Source organism: Tiliqua scincoides, chromosome 1 (assembly GCF_035046505.1).
Source record: "Tiliqua scincoides isolate rTilSci1 chromosome 1, rTilSci1.hap2, whole genome shotgun sequence".
NCBI classification, from domain to species: domain Eukaryota; kingdom Metazoa; phylum Chordata; class Lepidosauria; order Squamata; family Scincidae; genus Tiliqua; species Tiliqua scincoides.
The window spans coordinates 194,208,743-194,231,106 of record NC_089821.1 but is presented as its reverse complement, the minus strand read 5'-3'; the positions used below and the strand labels follow the sequence as shown (position 1 = coordinate 194,231,106).

The 22,364-nt window shown below is 42.3% G+C and overlaps 1 protein-coding gene across 2 annotated transcripts in view; it reads left to right on the top strand.

Annotated features, from left to right (window-relative positions):
- Positions 1-22,364, top strand: part of SCML4 (Scm polycomb group protein like 4) — a 62,163-nt gene that overhangs the window by 14,726 nt on the left and 25,073 nt on the right. The window contains exons 2-5 of one of the 2 annotated variants that reach the window (XM_066610409.1): positions 5,866-5,995; positions 10,288-10,488; positions 15,304-15,495; positions 15,652-15,654. In XM_066610409.1, coding sequence (XP_066466506.1) covers positions 5,866-5,995; positions 10,288-10,488; positions 15,304-15,495; positions 15,652-15,654 — 526 coding nt within the window. The remainder of the gene's footprint in view (positions 1-5,865; positions 5,996-10,287; positions 10,489-15,303; positions 15,496-15,651; positions 15,655-22,364) is intronic. The other variant, XM_066610401.1, reaches the window with a different exon arrangement.

Here is a 22,364-nt window from a genome sequence, read left to right as displayed (position 1 = left end):
TGATGCACTTGGGCTGTGTGTGACTCCACTAAATGCCCAAAATTGTGAAATCTTGGTATTTTTGAATAATGCCATCATGTTGTATGTCATTTGATGTGGAATTTAATGCAGAATGCAGTGAAACAAACCATGTTGAAATATCTATACTCTATCAAAGGTTATAGCCAAATAACCAGAAATGGAAAACACAACTGCGTTATGTTACAAAAAAATGGATTCTCTTAACTCAAAACTGATAAATGAGATTGTTCCCAAGAGCCAATGAGGTGTTGTTATTACATACCAGAGATCCATAAGTTGTTGGTATGAGTCAGCTCTCATTTCCATGTATCAGAGCTAATACTAGAACTCTAATTCAGTTGTGTGAGTGCCATCGAGTTGGCCAATGGTTTTTTCTTGGTTGCTGATTAGTTGGGTGATCTGTATTGTTATATATTTAAATAAATAAAGTTAATGGAGGTGATACCTACCCTAGTGATGCCACTGAATTTAGACTGCATGTGTGATATTGTAATTTATTTTGTATGGTCTGGTTCATCAAGGAGGTAACACAATGAACTTTCACACCAGGTGACACAAACCCCAGTGACACCTTTGTGCCCAGTTGGGTGTATGGGATGCCCCTGGACAGATTTTTTTTTTAAGTTAAAGGGTAAGAAATTACTTTTAAAGCAGCATTTTGGATTGTGTTTGTTCTGCAGCTTCCTTAATTGTGTCATTTGTAATCAATGAATGAATCAATGAATGAATGTAATCAATGAATCAATATCATTTAACTTCTTGCTGGACATTTTGAACTGAATACAAAATTCACTCAGACATTCTGGAGAAAGTTCAGTCAGTGTTGTGATGTAGCTTTGAACCTCAGTATAGTGCACAGGAGGAGGAGGAAGAGGAGATCATATCTCTCCTGTGAATTACAAAATAACTACTTGACATTTGATTACCGAAGCATTGTTTGCCTGCCACAGTGCCATCTTACACTAGCTGCTGTTCATGCTAATCTACATCTTTGAGCCATAATTGGAGGGGTCTTAATAACTTATAGCCCAATCCAATCCAATGGAATACTTGTTCTGACTGTGCAGACGTGACAAAATGTCTCACACTGTAACCTGCAGTGAGAGCAGTCCTAGAGTTCTCCTTTGGGCAGGGCTCATTTGTTCCCTTATCCAGGGGTAAAACTCTGCAGTGTGGAGGGGTCTACTTGGACTTGCACCAGCAAGATTACTGGTGCAGATCTATATGGACCTGTGCTGTGGGTTTGGTTCCAGGAAGAGGTTTGGATTCAGTGGCTACTGCTGCTGCACTCACCTTTCATGGACCCAAACCACCTTTCCCCACCCTGTCGACACCTCGTTCTGCCCACACTCGTTCCACCCTTGTTCTGCCCTTCCCCTCCCCCATCCTGCGTCCTCCACCAACTTATGTTGGGTGGTGGGCTGGTCCAGTGCCAGCACCATGCATGACGCCACTGCAGCCTCTCCACTGGCACTCTGGGAGCGAGCAGCTTTGCATGCTAATGGAAGTCTTTAGCGAGCTAATTGCGAGCTAATTCTATTAGCTAATTTGCTAATTAATAAATATTAATTTATTAATTATAAAATAAAATAAAATATAGCGAATAAAAATAATTCGCTAATTTAGCGAGCTAATGGAAGTCTTTAGCTAATTAGCAAGCAGATTTGCATGCTAATGGAGGATGGGGAGGTTAGAGAACAACAAGACAAAGCCAGAGTAGGAGAAGAAATTGGAAAAGGTAGCGTGATGGGATGTGATAGACGGTTTGGCACAGTGAGAGGATGTGGAGACACAGGAGCAAATAAGCAGCCCACCCTGGGGCATTCCATGTACAAATGTTTTATGGGAATGCCCGAAGTCTCTGAGCAAAGATGAGAGAACTGGAATGTCGGGTGACTAGGGAAAACATTGACATAGTGGGCATAATGGAAACCTGGTGGAATGCGGAGAATCAGTGGGATACCACAATCCCGGGCTATAAACTCTACAGGAGGGACAGGGAGGAGCATGTTGGAGGTGGGGTGGCCGTTTATGTTAAGGAAGGGATAGAATCCAGCAAAGTAGAGATTGAAGGTGGGTCCGACTCCACCGTAGAATCTCTGTGGGTTAAATTACCAGGCTTGTGCAGGGATGTAATACTGGGGGCGTGCTATCGTCCTCCAGACCAGAAATAGGATGGGGACCTTGAAATGAGGAAACAGATCAGGGAGGTGACAAGGAGGGACAGGGTTGTAATCATGGGGGACTTCAATTATCCTCATATAGACTGGGTCAATTTGTGTTCTGGTCACGATAAGGAGACCGGATTTCTTGACGTGCTAAATGACTGTGGCTTAGATCAGCTAGTCACGGAGCCCACCAGAGGGCAGGTGACTCTGGATTTAATATTGTGCGGTACACAGGACCTGGTTAGAGATGTCAATGTTACTGAGCCATTGGAGAACAGTGATTATGCTGCAATCCATTTTGACATGCACGTTGGGGGAAGAATACCAGGCAAATCTCTAACAAAAACCCTTGACTTCCGACGGGCGGACTTCCCCCAAATGAGGAGGCTGGTTGGAAGGAGATTGAAAGGGAGGGTAAAAAGAGTCCAATCTCTCCAGAGTTCATGGAGGCTGCTTAAAACAACAGTAATAGAGTCCCAGCAGAGGTGTATACCCCAAAGAAAGAAGGGTTCCACTAAATCCAGGAGGGTGCCTGCATGGCTAACGAGCCAAGTTAGAGAGGCTGTGAAGGGCAAGGAAGCTTCCTTCCGTAAATGGAAGTCTTGCCCTAATGAGGAGAATAAAAAGGAACATAAACTGTGGCAAAAGAAATGTAAGAAGGTGATATGGGAGGCCAAGAGAGACTATGAGGAACGCATGGCCAGCAACATTAAGGGGAATAATAAAAGCTTCTTCAAATATGTTAGAAGCAGGAAACCCGCCAGAGAAGCAGTTGGCCCTCTGGATGGTGAGGGAGGGAAAGGGGAGATAAAAGGAGACTTAGAGATGGCAGAGAAATTAAATGAGTTCTTTGCATCTGTCTTCACGGCAGAAGACCTCGGGCAGATACCGCTGCCCGAACAGCCCCTCCTAACCAAGGAGTTAAGTCAGATAGAGGTTAGAAGAGAAGATGTTTCAGACCTCATTGATAAATTAAAGATCAATAAGTCACCAGGCCCTGATGGCATCCACCCAAGAGTTATTAAGGAATTGAAGAATGAAGTTGCAGATCTCTTGACTAAGGTATGCAGCTTGTCCCTCAAAATGGCCACAGTGCCAGAAGATTGGAGGATAGCAAATGTCACGCCTATTTTTAAAAAGGGAAAGAGGGGGGACCCGGGAAACTATAGGCCGGTCAGCCTAACATCCATACCGGGTAAGATGGTGGAATGCCTCATCAAAGATAGGATCTCAAAACACATAGACGAACAGGCCTTGCTGAGGGAGAGTCAGCATGGCTTCTGTAAGGGTAAGTCTTGCCTCACGAAACTTATAGAATTCTTTGAAAAGGTCAACAGGCATGTGGATGCGGGAGAACCCGTGGACATTATATATCTGGACTTTCAGAAGGCGTTTGACACGGTCCCTCACCAAAGGCTACTGAAAAAACTCCAGTCAGGGAATTAGAGGACAGGTCCTCTCGTGGATTGAGAACTGGTTGGAGGCCAGGAAGCAGAGAGTGGGTGTCAATGGGCAATTTTCACAATGGAGAGAGGTGAAAAGCGATGTGCCCCAAGGATCTGTCCTGGGACCGGTGCTTTTCAACCTCTTCATAAATGACCTGGAGACAGGGTTGAGCAGTGAAGTGGCTAAGTTTGCAGACGACACCAAACTTTTCTGAGTGGTAAAGACCAGAAGTGATTGTGAGGAGCTCCAGAAGGATCTCTCCAGACTGGCAGAATGGGCAGCAAAATGGCAGATGCGCTTCAATGTCAGTAAGTGTAAAGTCATGCACATTGGGGCAAAAAATCAAAACTTTAGATATAGGCTGATGGGTTCTGAGCTGTCTGTGACAGATCAGGAGAGAGATCTTGGGGTGGTGGTGGACAGGTCGATGAAAGTATCGACCCAATGTGCGATGGCAGTGAAGAAGGCCAATTCTATGCTTGGGATCATTAGGAAGGGTATTGAGAACAAAACGGTTAGTATTATAATGCCGTTGTACAAATCGATGGTAAGGCCACACCTGGAGTATTGTGTCCAGTTCTGGTCGCCGCATCTCAAAAAAGACATAGTGGAAATGGAAAAGGTGCAAAAGAGAGCGACTAAGATGATTACGGGGCTGGGGCACCTTCCTTATGAGGAAAGGCTACGGCGTTTGGGCCTCTTCAGCCTAGAAAAAGAGACGCTTGAGGGGGGACATGATTGAGACATACAAAATTATGCAGGGGATGGACAGAGTGGATAGGGAGATGCTCTTTACACTCTCACATAACACCAGAACCAGGGGACATCCACTAAAATTGAGTGTTGGGAGAGTTAGAACAGACAAGAGAAAATATTTCTTTACTCAGCGTGTGGTTGGTCTGTGGAACTCCTTGCCACAGGATGTGGTGACGGCATCTGGCCTGGATGCCTTTAAAAGGGGATTGGACAAGTTTCTGGAGGAAAAATCCATTGCGGGGTACAAGCCATGATGTGTATGTGCAACCTCCTGATTTTAGAAATGGGTTATGTCAGAATGCCAGATGCAAGGGAGGGCACCAGGATGAGGTCTCTTGTTATCTGGTGTGTTCCCTGGGGCATTTGGTGGGCTGCTGTGAGATACAGGAAGCTGGACTAGATGGCCTATGGCCTGATCCAGTGGAGCTATTCTTATGTTCTTAACTACAATTCCCAGAAAGCCTTGCAGGTCTCTTGTTATCTGGTGTGCTCCCTGGGGCATTTGGTGGGCCGCTGTGAGATACAGGAAGCTGGACTAGATGGACCTATGGCCTGATCCAGTGGGGCTGTTCTTATGTTATGTTCTTATGTTCTAAGTCATTTTGCAAGGTGTCATAAGGTGGTTGCTGCTGATGGAATGCTTGTTCTGTCACTCAATAGGATTGGACTGTTAGTGGAGTTCCATTCATGGTACGGGGATTTCTCGCATTGGCCTCCTCACTTGGCCCCCATACCTATAAAAAATGATCTTGAGGACTGGGGGATTGGAGGTATGGGAAGGGGCATGGGTGCTGCAGCTGGAGAGGGAAATCAGTGAAATTTGAGGTCCCCACAAGAACACTTAGAAGTGCCTTATTCAAGAAACTCTTGATTCATCCCACTGTAAAAATTACTAATGTCTCTATCTAGTTAGGGTTATTTGTAGCTATAGCTGCAATCCTATAAATGCTTCTTTTACAGCAAGCCCTACTGCATATGGTGGGACTTAGTTCAGAGTAAATGTGTATAGGATTGCACTGTGAGATCTGTTGAAAGCAACAAAATTTAACTTTATTGCTGTTTTATTGAAATTAATGGTTAACTGCAAGTTAGCTACTCTTATGTCACTAATGGCCACATTTTAAATGACAGCTTTATACAGCATAAACAACCTGATATCCCACATTGAACTTTTTGTAGGATGTATTTTCTACATCTGTAATGTATTTAATAAGCAACACTATGATTTGATAGTACTTTCTTAAGGTGTAAATAACTACATAGTGAATTGCACAACATTCTGTATCTTTCAGCATTAAATGTGAATGCATAATGCTTCCATATTCCATGTTCCTTGGAAGCATTAATGTGTCTAGAAAGAATGTGATACTATCGTAATTTGCTAACGTGTAGGAGTTTAAAGTGCTCCAAGATATAGTATAATGGAATAGATCCTGTATGTGTTTTCATTACCCAAATTGGTTCTGTCTTGCAGCTGAAATCTCGTGTTCTAATGACTCCTTTAGCAATTTCCCCACCACGAAGCACACCAGAACCAGATATTAGTTCAATCCCTCAGGATGCTGCCACAATCCCAAATTCAGCAGCCCCGCAAGCCCTCACAGGTAGGTGGAATCTAATGTGAAAAAAGAGTTGGTAGAATGTTTTTTAAAATTGAAAACTTGGTTGTTTATAAAGTGGTGCTTTCCAAAATATATATGCTACAGCAGTGTTTATCAAACTGTGGGTCAGGCCCACTAGGTGAGTCGCGAACCAATTTCAGGTGGGTCCCCTTTCATTTCAATATTTTATTTTTAATATATTAGACTTGATGCTGCCCTGGTATGTGACTGCATTGGGGGACATGTTACAGACCTATACTTTTAATAAGCCTACTATGTATATTCTTTTAACAATGATAGTCAATGGGACTTACTCCTGGGTAAGTGTGGGTAGGATTTCAGCCTAGGATTGTTAAAAGTTTTCCTGCTTGATGATGTCACTTCTGGTCATGACATCACTTCTGGTGGGTCCTCACAGATTCTCATTCTAAAAAGTGGGTCCTGGTACTAAATGTGTGAGAACCACTGGGCTACAGTATTAAATACACTTGCTAGGGAACAAACTCCACTGAACACAGTGGGATTTATTTCCAAGTAAACATGCATAGGATTGTGCTATCAACCTGGTTGTCCTCTGTTCAATTTTTTTTCTAGATACTGGCAACTTCCATGGCACAACTTGGCTTGCTAGATCCAGACCTGGAGAAAGCTGCTGTAGACATAGGAGATGCACAGAAGGGAAATTTACAAAAGATGGGGATTCGTCTGTCATTGCAAGCACAGTAATACTAAAGTGGGAGAAACTAAAGTGGGAGAGATTCTCCTTTCTTTATAACTCTCAGTGGATAATGGAGTCATCTCCGGGTCTGAACCAAGTAGCCCTAATCATGAGGCCTATAACTGTCAGCCACTGTGCTGTAAAAAAGTAGTGGGGGTGGATGACAATCCATGGGTATAAGACAAAGTAAATTGAACTTAAGCAATGCAATGTGTTCATGTTTTGAGCTACACTGTTTTGGACTTCAGGGATACATGTGGAAACAAATCTTTGCTCTTGTATAATTCACAGTGAATAAAGAAAATTTGTTTACTGCTAGCCTTATAAAGCAGATCTGTCATGTTTTTCCTGCTCTTGCCTTACTTTCTCAGTTTTAATTCTTTAAGATACCTTGGCTGTACATGGTAGAAATCCACCACATACCCACAAAGCATTCATCAGCTCTGAATTAAAATAACACAGTAGCACGGGCAAAAAGCAAAGTCTGTGCTGTTTTGTATTAATAAATCTGCCATCAGGTCTCTGTAATACAGTTCATGTCCCTTGTTCATGCTTGTAATGGTTTCCCCGTTTGTTTGTATGGCCTTTTGATGGCTTAAAGTGCTGTGTGATGCTAAGTATTATTGCCATTATAGTCCTGTTTACCCAGAATAGATTGCTCTGAGTCTTTTTTATTGTTCAGCCTGAATGGCTGTTAACACTTCAAGCACTAGATTTTCATTAGGGTGATACTAACTGTATATTATCCCCAACACTGCACAGCCATCATCCACGTCCTTCGCTCTGTTATAATTTCTTTTGTCACCTATCTGATTTCTGTCACATGGTAATGCTATATGATCTGAAAGATGACAAGCCTAGCACGCTTGCCACCAGCAATAATAATGTGTCTTACTTTAGGCTGACTTACACCATGTCTGTAACAAGCATGGACACACACACACGCACACACACACACACACACACACGAATGCATTCATGTACCTCACAAATGCGGGATCTTGTTATCCCTTAAAAAAAGAAAGGAAAAGAAAATCAATATTCTGGTATGTTAAATGTTAACATGGATTGTCTTAGTACAGAAAGGGCCTGATTGTGTAACCAAATAATTACCTTAATTAGTGCAATATGCAAAATTCCATGATCACCTGCATTGACATATGTACTGTTGTTTTTAGCTTCAGTAGTGTCCTCTGCTGAAGATTTCTTAAGCACTTTTGAGTGTAGGTTATCAATATAAAATATGCTGATACATACAGAATATCATTAGTGGCTTAACAAGAAGAACAAGAGGCTACCTGCGCCATGGGAAACTTATGCTGATGGGCAGCCCAATCCTAAACTGCCCAGCACCCAGAGGAGCAGTGGAGCCAAAACGGCTACTGCTGTATCCTGTGGGTGCTGCAGCAGCCACCAAAATCTTCTTGGTGGAAGGGGACATTTGTCCCTTTCCCCTGGGTAAGGATGCAGGTCCCGCAATAGGTCTCCTCCAGTCTGTACCAGCACAGACTGAAGGAGCTCCATGTCGGGCTTTTCATCCTGACATGGAGCATAGGATCCGGTGGAGGCCTCCTCTGCTGGTCCCAACCCCCTACCCGGGCCCATTCCTCCCTTCCCCCCACCCAGTTCTATCTTCCACATGCCCTCCTTCCCAACCTGAAATGCTGCTGCACCACCTGGTGGTCTTACTTGGCTCCAGTGAGACGCCCTCCACTTGGTGCTGAGACCCAGCACTGCTTACTCTGCAGTAAATGTGCTTTATGGCATGTTTACAGCACCCAGTGACAGTGCTGAAGCTCCGTGCCAATGCTAGCTGCACATAGGATTGGGCCCTTTTTGTCAAACCCTCAGTTGTTGACTGTGAAGTGTGTAGGCTTCTAGATGTTTTTAACTGAGCATCTAACAATGTAATCTTTGTGACTCCCCCCTGCATATAGTTATATAAAAATTAACACAGTACATGCAGCTTGCATTCTGCAAACATAAATGCAGTTCTAGGCACTAATGGAAACCCTCTTTTGATCAATCTGAGAACTCCAGGCTTGAGACCAATCTGAGAAAACTTAGTATTTATTTCCAAAATACAAGCACATATGAATATGTCTATCCAATGTCTAACAGTTAAGAGAATACTTTTGGGGAAACATGTCTTGTGCTTTGTTATAAGAGGCTTTCTCTTACACAGAGAAGTGCTGGTACATATACTGCAGCTAAAACATGGGAGATATCTAAACAATGTATTTATTTGCAGCTGTTCAAAGGAGGTAGTTTGGTTGAAACCAGAATGCAGGAGATATTGTGAACAGATGAAAATATGAGCTGTGCTGCAGTTGTGTTATTAGGTAGTAGCTTTTCGAGGACAAATTCTGATTTGTCGCAAAGGTGTGTCGCAACATAGAATATTTTCTCATCAGTAGTCTTATCTGCAGACTGCTGTATTAATTTTGTCCCATTCATGAGCTCCTCTTACTCATATTATCAGTCAACATAAGATACCATGGTGAAATATAATGTGCGCTCAACCTTCAGTATTTTAATTAATTCCTTATGGTTTGCCTCTCTTCCCAGGACATAATATAGGTCAATTTCTGTTTTCTTCATTCACAGATAAGATTTGTGCGTGTGTGTGGATTTATGGATTTCAGAGCATTCTGCTGCTGTTATTGTATGCAGAACTTTGAAAGCTCCTCTTTCTTGAGAATGTTAATTCTAAAAACGGCACTGAACCAAATTTTGCATTGACCTTGGAGCCATTATGGAGATTACTTCTGTCCAATTTATATCAAATTTAATTCTATTTAAGCTTCTAATTCCATGTCAGTTTTTAAAATTTAGACTTTGATATTTGGTAGGACAGACCATCTGTATAAGATTTAACTTGATATCAAGTGTATTATTTCCTGAAAAGTGCAATTCTGTAAATGGAAATACTGTATAGAAGCACCAATGTGAGGTACATAGTTCTCAGAATGTTCCTATGCATTATGATATCTCTGTCTCATTTTCTCTCAAAGCCAGTGCTCAACTTTCTGCCTCACTTTAAGCACATGGGGTATGCAGATACCAGCAAACTTTATTCTCAATGGCTCGAGTCACTGGAGCTCACCAGAGCCAGGAAGCAGGTTCATCTCAATGGTGTCCCTGAGTGTCCTTTTAAAATTCCCATTACAGAATGGTTGGCATTCGCTCCTGTAGAAAAAAAAATTAAAATTTTATATTTTATAAATGCTATAAATGTTATATTTGGTGATGTAGTGGAAGCAAAACTCTATCCTTCTTGAACAGAATGCACAAAAGACACTATTGATTATACTGACTTCTGTTTGATCAGTCCTGGAAAGACAAATACATTTTAGTGTAAAAAAAGAAATCTGTGTAAAACAAAACTGGAAGCGGAGCACTATATATGCACTGTACTGTGCAAACTACATCACCTGTCTGTTTACTAAATACTTGAAAAACCGCTGGTCCTGATAGGCCCTAATGTTGTTTGACTTCGTTCAAGTGAATACAGATTTGGTTTTCTGTTGGTTTTGGGATCTCTTGTACTAACCATGATGCCTTTTTCTATCTGCAGTCTGCATTTATGTCAACAAGCAAGCAAATTTGGGGCCATACCTCGAGAGAAAGAAAGTGCAGCAACTTCCAGACCACTTCGGGCCTGAGCGGCCTTCCATGGTGCTACAACAGGCAGTTCAAGCATGCATTGACTGTGCACACCAGCAGAAGACTGTCTTCTCGCTTGTCAAGCAGGGCTATGGAGGTGAAATGGTGTCAGGTAATGTAGTGAGAAAGTAAATAATCTCTGTTCTTAGAGGCCTAAACAAAGGCAGCAGGCCTTGAACGTACTCATCAGAGTCTCCTTACTAAAAACTAGTAAAGCGGTGTTTCAGAGGTCCTGCTTCAGATGTTGCATTCAGATCAGTTTTGTATTTCCTTGAAAACTAATATGGGTATTGAGTTAATCTTTAAATATGAATCATAGACTGGCTTAAGGAACATGCATAACAAAATTTCCTGCAATCATCAAAGAAGTTACCATGTTAAATTATGTTTAGTACCTTTCCTGGCTACCTTGAAACTCAAGAAGCCAAGCAAGGGGTGCATGCAGAAGTGCAGAATATTATGAACACACACACTGGTCTTCATTCCAGTGGTTTGGTCTTCAGGGCAAAAGCTGTGTTGCCTTGTATTTTGCATTTTTATCCTGTCCTTGAAACAGGGGCAGCAATTGAACTGGTATTTGAACTTGAAACACAGAATTGTGGTTTGTATGATGTATCAAATTCCTTCCAAAATTTCAATTTCCTGTGAAGTAAGTGTACTAGGAGCAAACAGACAAACAAACAGCAAGCTGAATAGGTAAATTTAAAGCAGTGCTTCCCAAACGTTTTAGCACTGGCACCCACTTTTTAAAACGACCATCTATCATGACCCACTAGACCTGTGGTTCCCAAACTCCTCCCAAATAGTTGCTACCTCTGTGAGTTATTGCGGGGCGGGGTGAGAGCTGGGGTATATGGCCCCAACAGCGCCACAGTGATCGTGGCTCTGCAGGGACCCAGGGGTGGTTTACCATACCTGGGGGCGTCCTGAAGCCTCCTGAAGGGTCCCATAGGCTTGCAGTCCCCTCTGCAACCCTCCACACGGCCGCACTGAGCTCCAATCTGCTATTGGAGCTTACTTCCAGTTTGCAATTGCCCCTTGGTCCCCACGGTGCTGCTATCGCTGTGGTGCCATCCAGAACCCTTAACAGGGTTTCCAGCCTGTTTCCAGTTCCCCTGGTGGGTCGCAACTCACCAGTTTGAGAACCACTGCAATAAAGACTAGACCAAAAAAAGAGATCTAGAAAGAAATAATTGTTTTCATTTATTATTAATAACAAATTATTAATTAATAATAATCAAGGTCCTGTGCTCCCAAGGCACTAGGGATCTTGCATATAAAATGTATGTTTAGACATTTGCTAGAGCCTCTCTAGAAATGGAGTTCAAGGGTTGTTCCTCCTACTCTTTTTCTAGGGTACTCAGAAGGCTGACCTGGAGAGCAAGATGTGCAGTTAAGGACTGCCAGGCCAGACAAAAGGCTGAAACTGGGTTCATTACTAGAGAAAAGCAGAAAACGTGACATTTTAATTTGGAGTTATGAAGATTACCTCATTCCACAAGTTAGCATTCCAGCTAACAATGTTCTTCTGCAAACTGGGCAAGGGTGCTTGTGAAGCGGTTGATTTGTTGTACTTCTTAATGTTTCAGAAACTTGTCCTAACCCACAGTTTGGGAAACACTGAGCTAGAGGCTTCACTTTGCTCAGCCAGTTAAGACCTCATCATTTGCTTGTAGTCTGAAGCAGGTTTTCAAAATTGAGGCAGGACTTAAGAAAGCTCAGTCCTCAGGACACGTCCAGGCTCCTTCAGCACCTTCCCAAGCTCAGTGTACAAGTGTGACTTGTTTGAGAAGAAATGAGGTGCCCCTTTTTATTCTGTACGATGCAAACCTCCAGGCTGTATCCAGGCTGGCACAAGCTGAACTGGTGCTTAAAGCTGTGTTCAGATTCTGCTGCCTAGGAGTGGAACCCTCCTGCCTAACCAATTTAGAAGCAGCAGTAGAGGGAACAGTGGGGGGGGGGGGGGAGGTGTGTGCATGCCTCCTCAAAAAAGGGACAGGATTATTGTGGCAGTCACCTCCTCCTCCAGCTTTGCCACCATGGACTTCAGCAGCAGCAGCAGCCACAGCACTGGACGCTGGCCTCCTAATTCACACACCCTGATCATCTCCTTCCTCCTTTTGCCTTTTCTTTCTCTTTGTGCTGCCGTTCTGTGTTTTGAAATAGAGCAGCAAAGCTGGAGGAAAAAACACCTCTTTTTTTTGGAAATGTGGTGATGCTTCTCCAGGTTTCCTTGCTCTTTCTCAAAATATTCAGTGTCGGACTGAGGCAGGAGAGATATGGGGTAAGATGAGTTGGCTGTGGAGATGGCTGATGGGTGTAGGGAGCAACCTGTGCAGGGGGTCACTTGCATCTCTTATGCTGCTCACAGTAGCTGCTTCACTTCACCTCATGGGTGGACTACCTGACTCTTCAAGCAGCTGAATTTTATCAGTGTTGATGGCTCGTGGAATTCACACTTTTTGATGGGGCCTCAATACTTTTCCTCCCTGGTTGGACCTTAAAATATACATGATTTTTGCTTTTCTGCCACTTACTCCCTGGCAGGAGTATACAGAAGTAATTGACACCCTCTCACATTTTCAGCTTTCAGTAGGAAAAACTGATCTTTGAGAAATCAGAGAGGAATGGCTATTTCTGAATCTCGGAATTCATGGGCCAAGAATCTCTTATTTCCGACATAGGCTTCTGATGAGCATGGACAGGCTCTGTGAGAAGGATACAGCACAATGAGCTGAAATCTTTAATCCTTTGCGCCTTAGATCACATTCTACCACAGAATCCAGAGAAACTATCATTACTCTATAATACTTGGATTTTCTTTTTCATTTTCTAATGTCCTATTATTATTATTATTATTATTATTATTATTATTATTATTATTATTATTATTATTATTAACAGTATTTATATGCCGCTTTTCAACATAAAGTTCACAAAGCAGTTTAGAGAGAAAATCAAATAATGGATCCAAAAGGCTCACAATCTAAAAAGATGCAGAAGAACACCAGCAGACAGGCACTTGAAACGTCTCTGCTGGGGTGAGGTGGGCCAGTTACTCTCCCCCTGCTAAATAAAAGAGGAGCACCCACTTAAAAAGTGCCTCTAACCCAGTTAGCAGGGTAGTACATATTTCTTATGTACTTATGGTTTTTGTTTGTTTGTCTGTTTGTTTTTAAACATGTACCAATGGTTCTCATTTGTAGAACTGCTCTTTGGGTCATCTTGAAATGGAAGAACAAATACAAGAACTATTTTAATTCATTGAAGGTGGATGTAGATAAACCAATTCCATAGCAATCATTTCACCATGTTGGGGACCTCTATGCTGTACAACCCCAAGTTTTGTCTTGCTGGGCCACATTTAATTATATCCAACGTATTCCTATTTTCATTTCTGTAAAAACACTCTGATCACAGTATATATCCTTGTTGATTAAAATAGGCTACCAGTGATTTTCAGACTGGGGCATCATGATGCCCCAGCCTGAAGGCCCTAGCCTCTTTCCCCTTAAGGGGCGGGGACAAAGGGGAGGCAGGGAGGAGGCAGCGACGCGATTCCCAGGATCATGCTGCTCAGGAGGGCTGCAGGGACTGGGATGCACTCGCCAGTCCCTGCAGCAGCTGCCCCGGGGTGCAGAGAGCCCTGCGCTAGTGTCTGCAGGGCTCCCCAGCCTGAAGAAAGTGAAAGCGGAGCGATTGTGCTCCATTTCCGGTTTTGCGGAGGTGGAACGTGATCGCTCTACTTTCACTTCTAACAAGCTGGGGAGCCCTGCAGGTGCTCGTGCAGGGCTCCCCACACCCCCAACAGGCGACAGCAGGGATGGTGAGTGCATCCCAGTCCCTGCAGCCCTCCTGAGCAGCATGATCCTGGGGATCGGGTCGCTGCCTTCCCCCCACTCCCGCTGCCTCCCCCCGCCCCCACAAGGACTTACAGTGGTGCAAACTCTCCAAGAGAGTTTGAAAACCACTGGGCTACAGATATTTTGAAAATTATTTTAGCTCATTCCTGAAAACATGTGAAGTTCTATGCAGTTCCACAGAGCCATGTGTCTCACATGGAGCTGTTCCAACCATCAGCTCTGAGATGCCTGGAAATGATATCATTACTGGGTGTAGCAGAGCCATTGGGAGGATGAAAGCAGCTAGCTGGGGCAGCTGATCGGAAGCAGGTGGAAATGGCAGGGGTGGCTGCCTTCAAAGGGAGCTGAAGATGGAAGGAGGGAGAAGAAAGGCAGGAGGAAATTAACAGAAGAACTGAGAAGTGAAGAAATGAGCAGACAGCAAGGAGATAGCAAAGGAGAAGGAGCCCAGAATACCTGGAGACAGCTACCAGCAAGGAAAAAGGAAAGATGGGAAGGTGATACCTAGAGGGGTTGGGAGGGGTGAAAAAGAGGGAAGTTGAAGGCAGAAGAAGGGACAGAAAGAAGAGAGGAGAGGCTAGAAGCTAAAGCAGACAGAAAGACAGGCGAGAACTCAGGTCAGAGTCTCCCTCCAGAGGCAGAGGGTCAAAGGGTCAGGCTGCCGGCCCCAGCAAGTCCCAAGCCCAATAAATCCAGTCTGAAAAGGCTGCCTTGCTAGACTCAGCCATTGCCTAGGCTGGGCAAGGATAGGATGGGCAACCCCTATCCTTTGATGTGAAGAGGATATAATTGAGCTGCCATCCATGGGAAATCCCACTGACAGACTCAGACTCACCTCTATCTGTGAAATGTTTAGAGCCACAAAGATCCATGTTGTTCCATACCACTGTCTTCCTACACGTATGCCTTTCGTGAATGACCTAGCGGTTGCAATGTCGCCATTTGCTCAAAAGCTACATAATTCGCAGTCAGGCTCTTGAAAGTGCAGGGTTCTTAGAGGATGCACTATAATCTGTTTTATGTATGGTGCTACTGCTTATGTTGAATTCCCAATTTCTTCCCAGTTTCTGCTTCTTTCGATGGGAAACAGCACCTCTTGAGCCTGCCAGTTGTGAACAGTATTGGTTATGTTTTGCGGTTCCTCAAAAAGCTTTGCCGAAGTTTATTATGTGACAATCTTTTCAGCAATCAGCCTTTTCCACAATACAACACTTCTGAAAACCCAGAAGAATATGAAAATGGAAGAATGGAATCAGGTAGGTTTAAATCACTAGGGAATCATATTTGAGGGAATCCTTAAAAATCAACTTTTATTTCATACAAAAGCATATTATGCAAAATGTTAATGTTAATTTTCACCTTCATCAGTAATATGGTTGTGAATATAAATATTAACCAAAAAGTAGTAGTAGTAAGTCTTTATTACAGTCATAAGACCAGCCACATATAGAATGTCAAAATATATAAGCATATATAAATAAATATACAAAGATATGCAATATATTGTGATTAGGTTTAAAACAATAAAACAATTTATAATTATATTATGTTTAAAACAGTTCTAAAATACCCAGCAGCAACTTCCAGCCATCTCCCCTAAAACAATTCCATTCTATCTAGCAGACTATACTCTAACTACAGAGATTCATCCATATTTAAAATCCATTTCCTAATACCCATTGCAGTGGTAAAAAATTTAGCAACACTATATGTAAACATTGGATTGGAATCAGATAATAATACATACATATATTATTGCTCTGTGCATCCGAAAAGTTGGCTAATCAAAGGGAAAATAAGTTCTTCACATATCTTCTTATAATAAATACACCACAACAGAACATATTCAGTTGTTTCTATCTGTTCCATTCCACATGGGCAAAGACGCAATGCCCAAGGGATCCTTTTATACCGTCCCTCCTGCACAGCTGAGGGTAGTGCATTAAGCCGGGCCAAAGTAAATGCCCTTCTGTGTCTAAGCTGTTCCAGCTGGACAAAATAAGGTGCTATTGCAACCTTATATAATCTATCTTCGTTAAGAAAAAATTCTGGGGCACTACGTACTTAAGTCATATTGTCTCTCATTATCCTCAATGTGCTGCTTAACCAAAAGTAATGACAATTTGATGAATGCTAGAAATAGTGGAATTTTCAACAGGATGACGTGTGGTAGAGAATTAAAGAGATAGCGACAAACTAAATGTTGCCCTAAAGTAGGGGTGTCAAAGTTTTTAGCAGGAGGGCCACATCATCTCTCTGATGAGGGACCATCTCTCTGTTGGGGGCCAGGGGAAAAAAAGAATTAATTTATATTTAAAATTTGAACAAATTTACATAAATTTACATAAATTAATATACTAGAGGTGGAACTTATATGAATGAATGAACGTCTTGCAATAGCTCAAAGTCTATAAAAGGCCTTGCACAAAACAAGGTTGGCCTTTTCTTTGCTGCAGCTACTGCATCACAGACATGAAACAGCAAGCAGTGGAGGGAACCCACATCCCACAGCTAACGTGAGAGGTCAAACAGTCGCCCTCATGTTGAGAGCAGTTGTGTCGGGCCAGTGTGGGCTCCAGCAAGTTTCCAGAGGGCCAAGTGGCCCCAGGGCCAGGGTTTGGGCACCCTTGCCCTAAAGGCTGAGAACATGGGGCATTAGGATCTTTGGTTTGTATATCCACAATTTTTATCCTACTGAAATTAAAGCACTCTTTGCCAATTCCGGATCACATCACTGGGAATTGAGTTGCTGTACCATGTCCACTTACGTTAGGAAAATGTTACCTTCTAAAGGACCACAACTGATAACCCATTTTTTATAAAACAAAGCATCAACAACAAGGCCATCCATGTAGTATATGTGATTGTATTGGAATCTCAGTAGATCTGGCAAGGAGGTAGGGTGTGGTGTCAGCAGTGGCCCCTTTAAGGGTAAGGCCTGGGCATCCAGCAGAGTGAGCTGCACAGCTGCAGCCACTTGAAGGCAATAGGGTTCTCAGGAGCATCTGAGGCAGGAAGGGTTTGTGGGCAGCAGAAGGAGGAAAGCTTGAGGAAGAGGAGACTGGACCGATTGGTGAATGGACTTTGGAGACTGCTGGAACAGACTGCTGGAGACACTGGAGTTTGGTGTGTGGCTGCTGTGCCCAAGACCTGCTGAGGACCAAGGGACTGCTGTAGTGGTGGGAGGCTGCTGGCAGGAGAGAGGACCTCTGCAGGTTGAACAGGCGAGCTACCCTGGAGGTGGGGTCCAGCAGGACTACAGGGCAGAACCAGGGTAATTTTTTTGAGGAAAGAAGGAGAGCTCATTTGTTGAAAGTGGGCATAATTCTCAAGGCAGAGCTTGGATTGGAATTTGGCAGAACAGTGATCAAATGCGAATGCCCTAGATACCACATTCAGTAGCCAAACAACAGCCAAACAACAACATTCCTTCATGCATGTTTTTGATAAAATAAATCAGCAATAACAACAAAGAAGCTCAAGTAGCCTGTTGCTAAACATTTCGATTCTGATGTCCACATCCTCTCCTAGTAGAGATATTTCCTACTGAGAAATTTCTGTGATATTGGAAGTATGAGAAAATTCCTGGATATAGAATTTAAAGACACTATCACCCCACGGTTTCAATCTTGAGGACAACATTTATAATATAATCCTATGCATGTTTACTCAGAAATAAGTCCTTCTGTATTCAATCGAATTCTCATGTATATTTGAATAGGAATAGTCTGTATATATCTTCCATTCTCTGGTATGAGCCACTCTGTTGAGAATTTCACTACCTCTGACATTCTCCAAACTTACAGCACCTTGCCTTGTACTTAAATCATAAATATGTTATCGATAAAGATGAAAGCTAAAACATTACCAAAAAAATTTAAATGTTCTCTTTTAGGTCAACTACTTATTTAGCTAATATTACTACTTAGTGTTTGACAATATCCTTCAAGGACCCAGAGCCTGTCTGCAGTGCTGTTTGGTTTTTTCTTAATTGAAATTCACACACACACACATATAATCAATCAATGATAAATGGAAGGTTCATGCATGAAGAAACAGTATATATAACTACTAGTAGTCCTACCATATACTAGTTCTACCAAAAAATATCATAGTACCATAAAATACTAGTCTTACCATAAAATCCATGATGAAAATTTCAACTGCTCACTGACTTCCAAAGTTCTGAAACATGAATATTGATCAATTCATTTCTCCTGCCAGTTGTTCTCTGCAAATCCCTCCCCCCCCCCCCGCACATTAGCCTTATAGCAGACAAAGAATAGGGAATCTCGATGATTCCCTTGAAATATCTAATATTCCATTTAGGTTTTGAGAGCATTTGGGTAAGCCATTCAGTTTGCATCCATCTTGGGAGCTATAAAATTAAGCGCATTACAGATTATATACAACCCATCATTTAAGGACTTCTGCACTCTTTACACTTCAGTTTCTTTACACTCTCCATCCCTGATGTTAAAAAATACAGCCTTATTTTGCAAAGACATGTTTTCAGTTTGTTGCTATATGATTTGTAGATTGTTTTTTCTAATCTCGCCTCTAGTTGGGACTTTCTGGATAAATTAGAGAGAGGAGTCCTTCAAGAATTAAACTTTGAAATAGCACCTACAATTTTGTTCTGCCATAAAAATTTATTAAATCTAAAACCTATCAACCTATTATAAACTCCATGCAATGGCTGAACATGTTAGTCACATGTGTCTCTTGACTGACTTCAAACTGATAATAGTTTCTGAGGATACAAAAAAAGGCAACATGAGTTCAAATCCTCAAATGCAATAAATGTGCAGTATTATTCTTTTTTCTTATGTAGTCCTATGGCAGGCTCAATCTTGCCTTCCCTCATATAATAACCACAGTGCATGGCTTTCGAATATAGTCAAAATAAATGGCTTTTATGGTTATCAGTAGTCTCGGCTTTGGTTCAGCATTTAATTACCTGCACAAGCCATTTATTGCCTCATATATTCCTCTGCCATGAACGTTATTCCTTAAACAATAAATAAAATATTAAGGTCAGATTTAAAGGGAGAATGGGAGATCCATGCAATCCACTCAACCACAACAAAATTTAATAGAAAACTATTTGCCTGATCTAAAAAGGTTTGTTGAGAGGAGATCATTATGTTGTTTGCTGCATTTGAAAAGAGATGGAATGTGATGATTGTATACATGGATTTTTCACTCTTGTTGACAGCTGAGCTGCCATCAGAAGTGGGGTTATGGCACTGCTGCTTCCTACACCCCCAATTCAGACACTGGTTGACAGTGATTCAGTGAAGGGGACATTAAATTAACATAATGTGCCATTTGTAAACATCTACTTTGCACAGAGTAGAAACCGACATTTATTTACTGTATTGCTTTTCATTCATGACAGCTGTTGAGTGTCTGCATAAAAGGATGTTGCCTAGTGGACTTTAATCCAGATGGAGTGTTTTTCTTAACACCTGGACATGTGATGGTTTCTTTGACTTGCAACACATATACATGATGCTTATTTTCAGGAATGTAGGCAGTCATGCAGCATATTTGACCTGGTCCACTCTGGTCAGATGCACTGGTGTGTTTCTGATTGTGCTCAGTCTGTGCCTGTTCTGGGGCATGTTTCAAGTCTACATTCAGGGCTGATACTGTCACCTAGGCAGTAAAGTCAGGTGCCAAGGATGGCACAATTCAAGGAGCAGCTGACTTGCCAAAGGGATAATGGCAGGACCAGTGAGGGAAAGAAGGGGTCTTCCTTTCACTCCTGTGTCATGTCTCTGGCGTCCCTGAGCCTGAAATGCCTGTGGTTGTCTTGGTTCCAGGACACGTCCCAGAGCCAAGATAACCATCTGTGCTGATAGTCAGCAGCTCTCCATTGTAATCTTTTGGGTTCAGTCTTGGCCTAAGTGCTTTCCTGCTGTGTCCAGGAAAGGCAGCTGGCACAATAGGCAGAAGTCTAAGATGAGGGTTTAGAATTACAAGAGTGGATAAGCAAGAACTGTTAAATTTCTTACAGCGCTCAAAATTCAGCCCTTGGTCAGTGCATGGCTGATTTTGCTTTGTTAGATCTGAGATGATGATGATGACGACGACAACAACAACAACAACAACAACAACTCGGTATTTATATACCACCTTTCTGGTCATCGGACCACTCCTCTGACTTTATTCAAGGGGGTTCACATAGGCAGGCATATCCAAATCCCTCAAGGGGCAGGTGGAATCACTCAGCTGGGCTTGTCAGCTGCTTCAAGGTCTTGCGATTCTCAGCCATTCAGGGAGCTGCTGGTGTCCTCGAACTGGCGAACTTCTGATGTTTATCTTCAGGCTAGCAGAGGCTCTACCCTCTAGACCAGACTTCCTCCCAGATGTTCTGGGAGGATTGGTCCTTCCAATTAATGTGGTGAACTTAGGAGCATGGGCACTTGACATTTGCCTTAGTGCCCTCATCTACAGAATCAACATGGTTACTTTTCAGTTTGCACAGAGCAGTGGTTCTCAGAATTTTAGCACCAGGACCCACTTTTGAGAATAAGAATCTGTCAGGACCCACTGGAAGTGATGTCATGACCAGAAGTGACATCATCAAGCAGGAAAAATTTTAACAATCCTAAGCTGCACTCCTACCCACACTTACCCAGGAGTAAGTCCCACTTGCTATCATTGTTAAAAGCATACACTTAGTAGCCTGTTAAAAGTACAGATGTGTAACATTTCCCCAAATGCAGTCACATACCATGGTACAATCAAGTCTAATATATTAAAAATAAAATATTGAAATTAATGGGGACCTACCTGTAATTGGTTCATGACCCACCTAGTGGGTACCAAACCTCGGTTTGAGAAACACTGACATAGAGGTTAAGGAAAATGCTTTGTTTCTTGTCCAGGAGAAATAATATATTGACAGAAAATAGATCTCGGCAACTTTCATAGTATATTAAGAGCTTATCCATGGAATCTTTTAGGGGATCTTGGTATTCTGAAAGTGTGATGATTTCCTGGACATAATATATTGTACAATGCAGGTCATTAGTATTTTTGAAATTAAACTGTCAAGAGCTTCTTTCTCGGGCACATTTTCATGACTAGTTGCCCAAGCTTCATAATCTGAATAGTGTACTTGCAAATGCAGTGATGAAAGGAGAGAAAATGCTACAATGATCCAGTAGATACTGAGGGAAAGGCCAGAGGCTATTATTATTTTGATTTAAAATTGCCCCTGGCACTGTACCATCTTTGCTGCCTTTTTCCATTTACGTGGGTGGCTATGCAACATAAGCAGGCAGCAGCAATTTTTTGGCTTTCATGATGCTTCTCCATTTTCCTGGTATGCACATTCAGAACATAAACATATAATCTCTAGAAGCACAAAGAGGGAAGTGCTCCCCTGTTAGCTGTAGGCCCTTTGTCAGGCACTGGACCTCAGCAAAAGCTGGTTATGTCAAATACTTGCTGGTTGATCAATGCTGGTTCTTTACTTTGTTTATCCTACCCACATCCTGGTTAAGAAGGAGTGTGGCTTGGTCCACGTAAGCTTTTAAACAGTCTAGCAACATCTAGATGCCCATCCTGGGAATAACACTAGACACAGAAAAATTCTATGGAATTTGTGCCAGAAGTCACCTGGTGAGGTCATGGCAGAGGTGAGATTCAGAGGACTTAACTGTAGCTCAATCTCTTAACCACTATGCTACTCCAATTTAATATTATGATGAAAAGCTTTGATTTCATAAGGATATGCTCACTTAGGCTACAAACCTGTAGCACTTGCCAGGGAGTAAGTCCTGTTGTATTCAGGCAGAGGGTATCATAGATTAAATGTGGGTAATGAAGTCCACCCACAAAAATAAATGTGTTCAGGTTCAGGTTAAACTGCACTACAACATGCTTTCTTTATCTAGGTACTGGAAGCACAAAAAATTGTGACAAGCCCCCCGCCCCTTTTCACCAAAGAGAAATCCCACATTTCCTGGGGATACTTTCTGCTATGAACTAGAGTACATTACACAAGTGAAGAGGCTTTTATGTGCTCAGAATATTATAATTTTTTAGCTGCAATCAAAACCTTTTTTTTATTTATGATTCTCACTGACCAGCAGGAGTTCTATCAATTAAC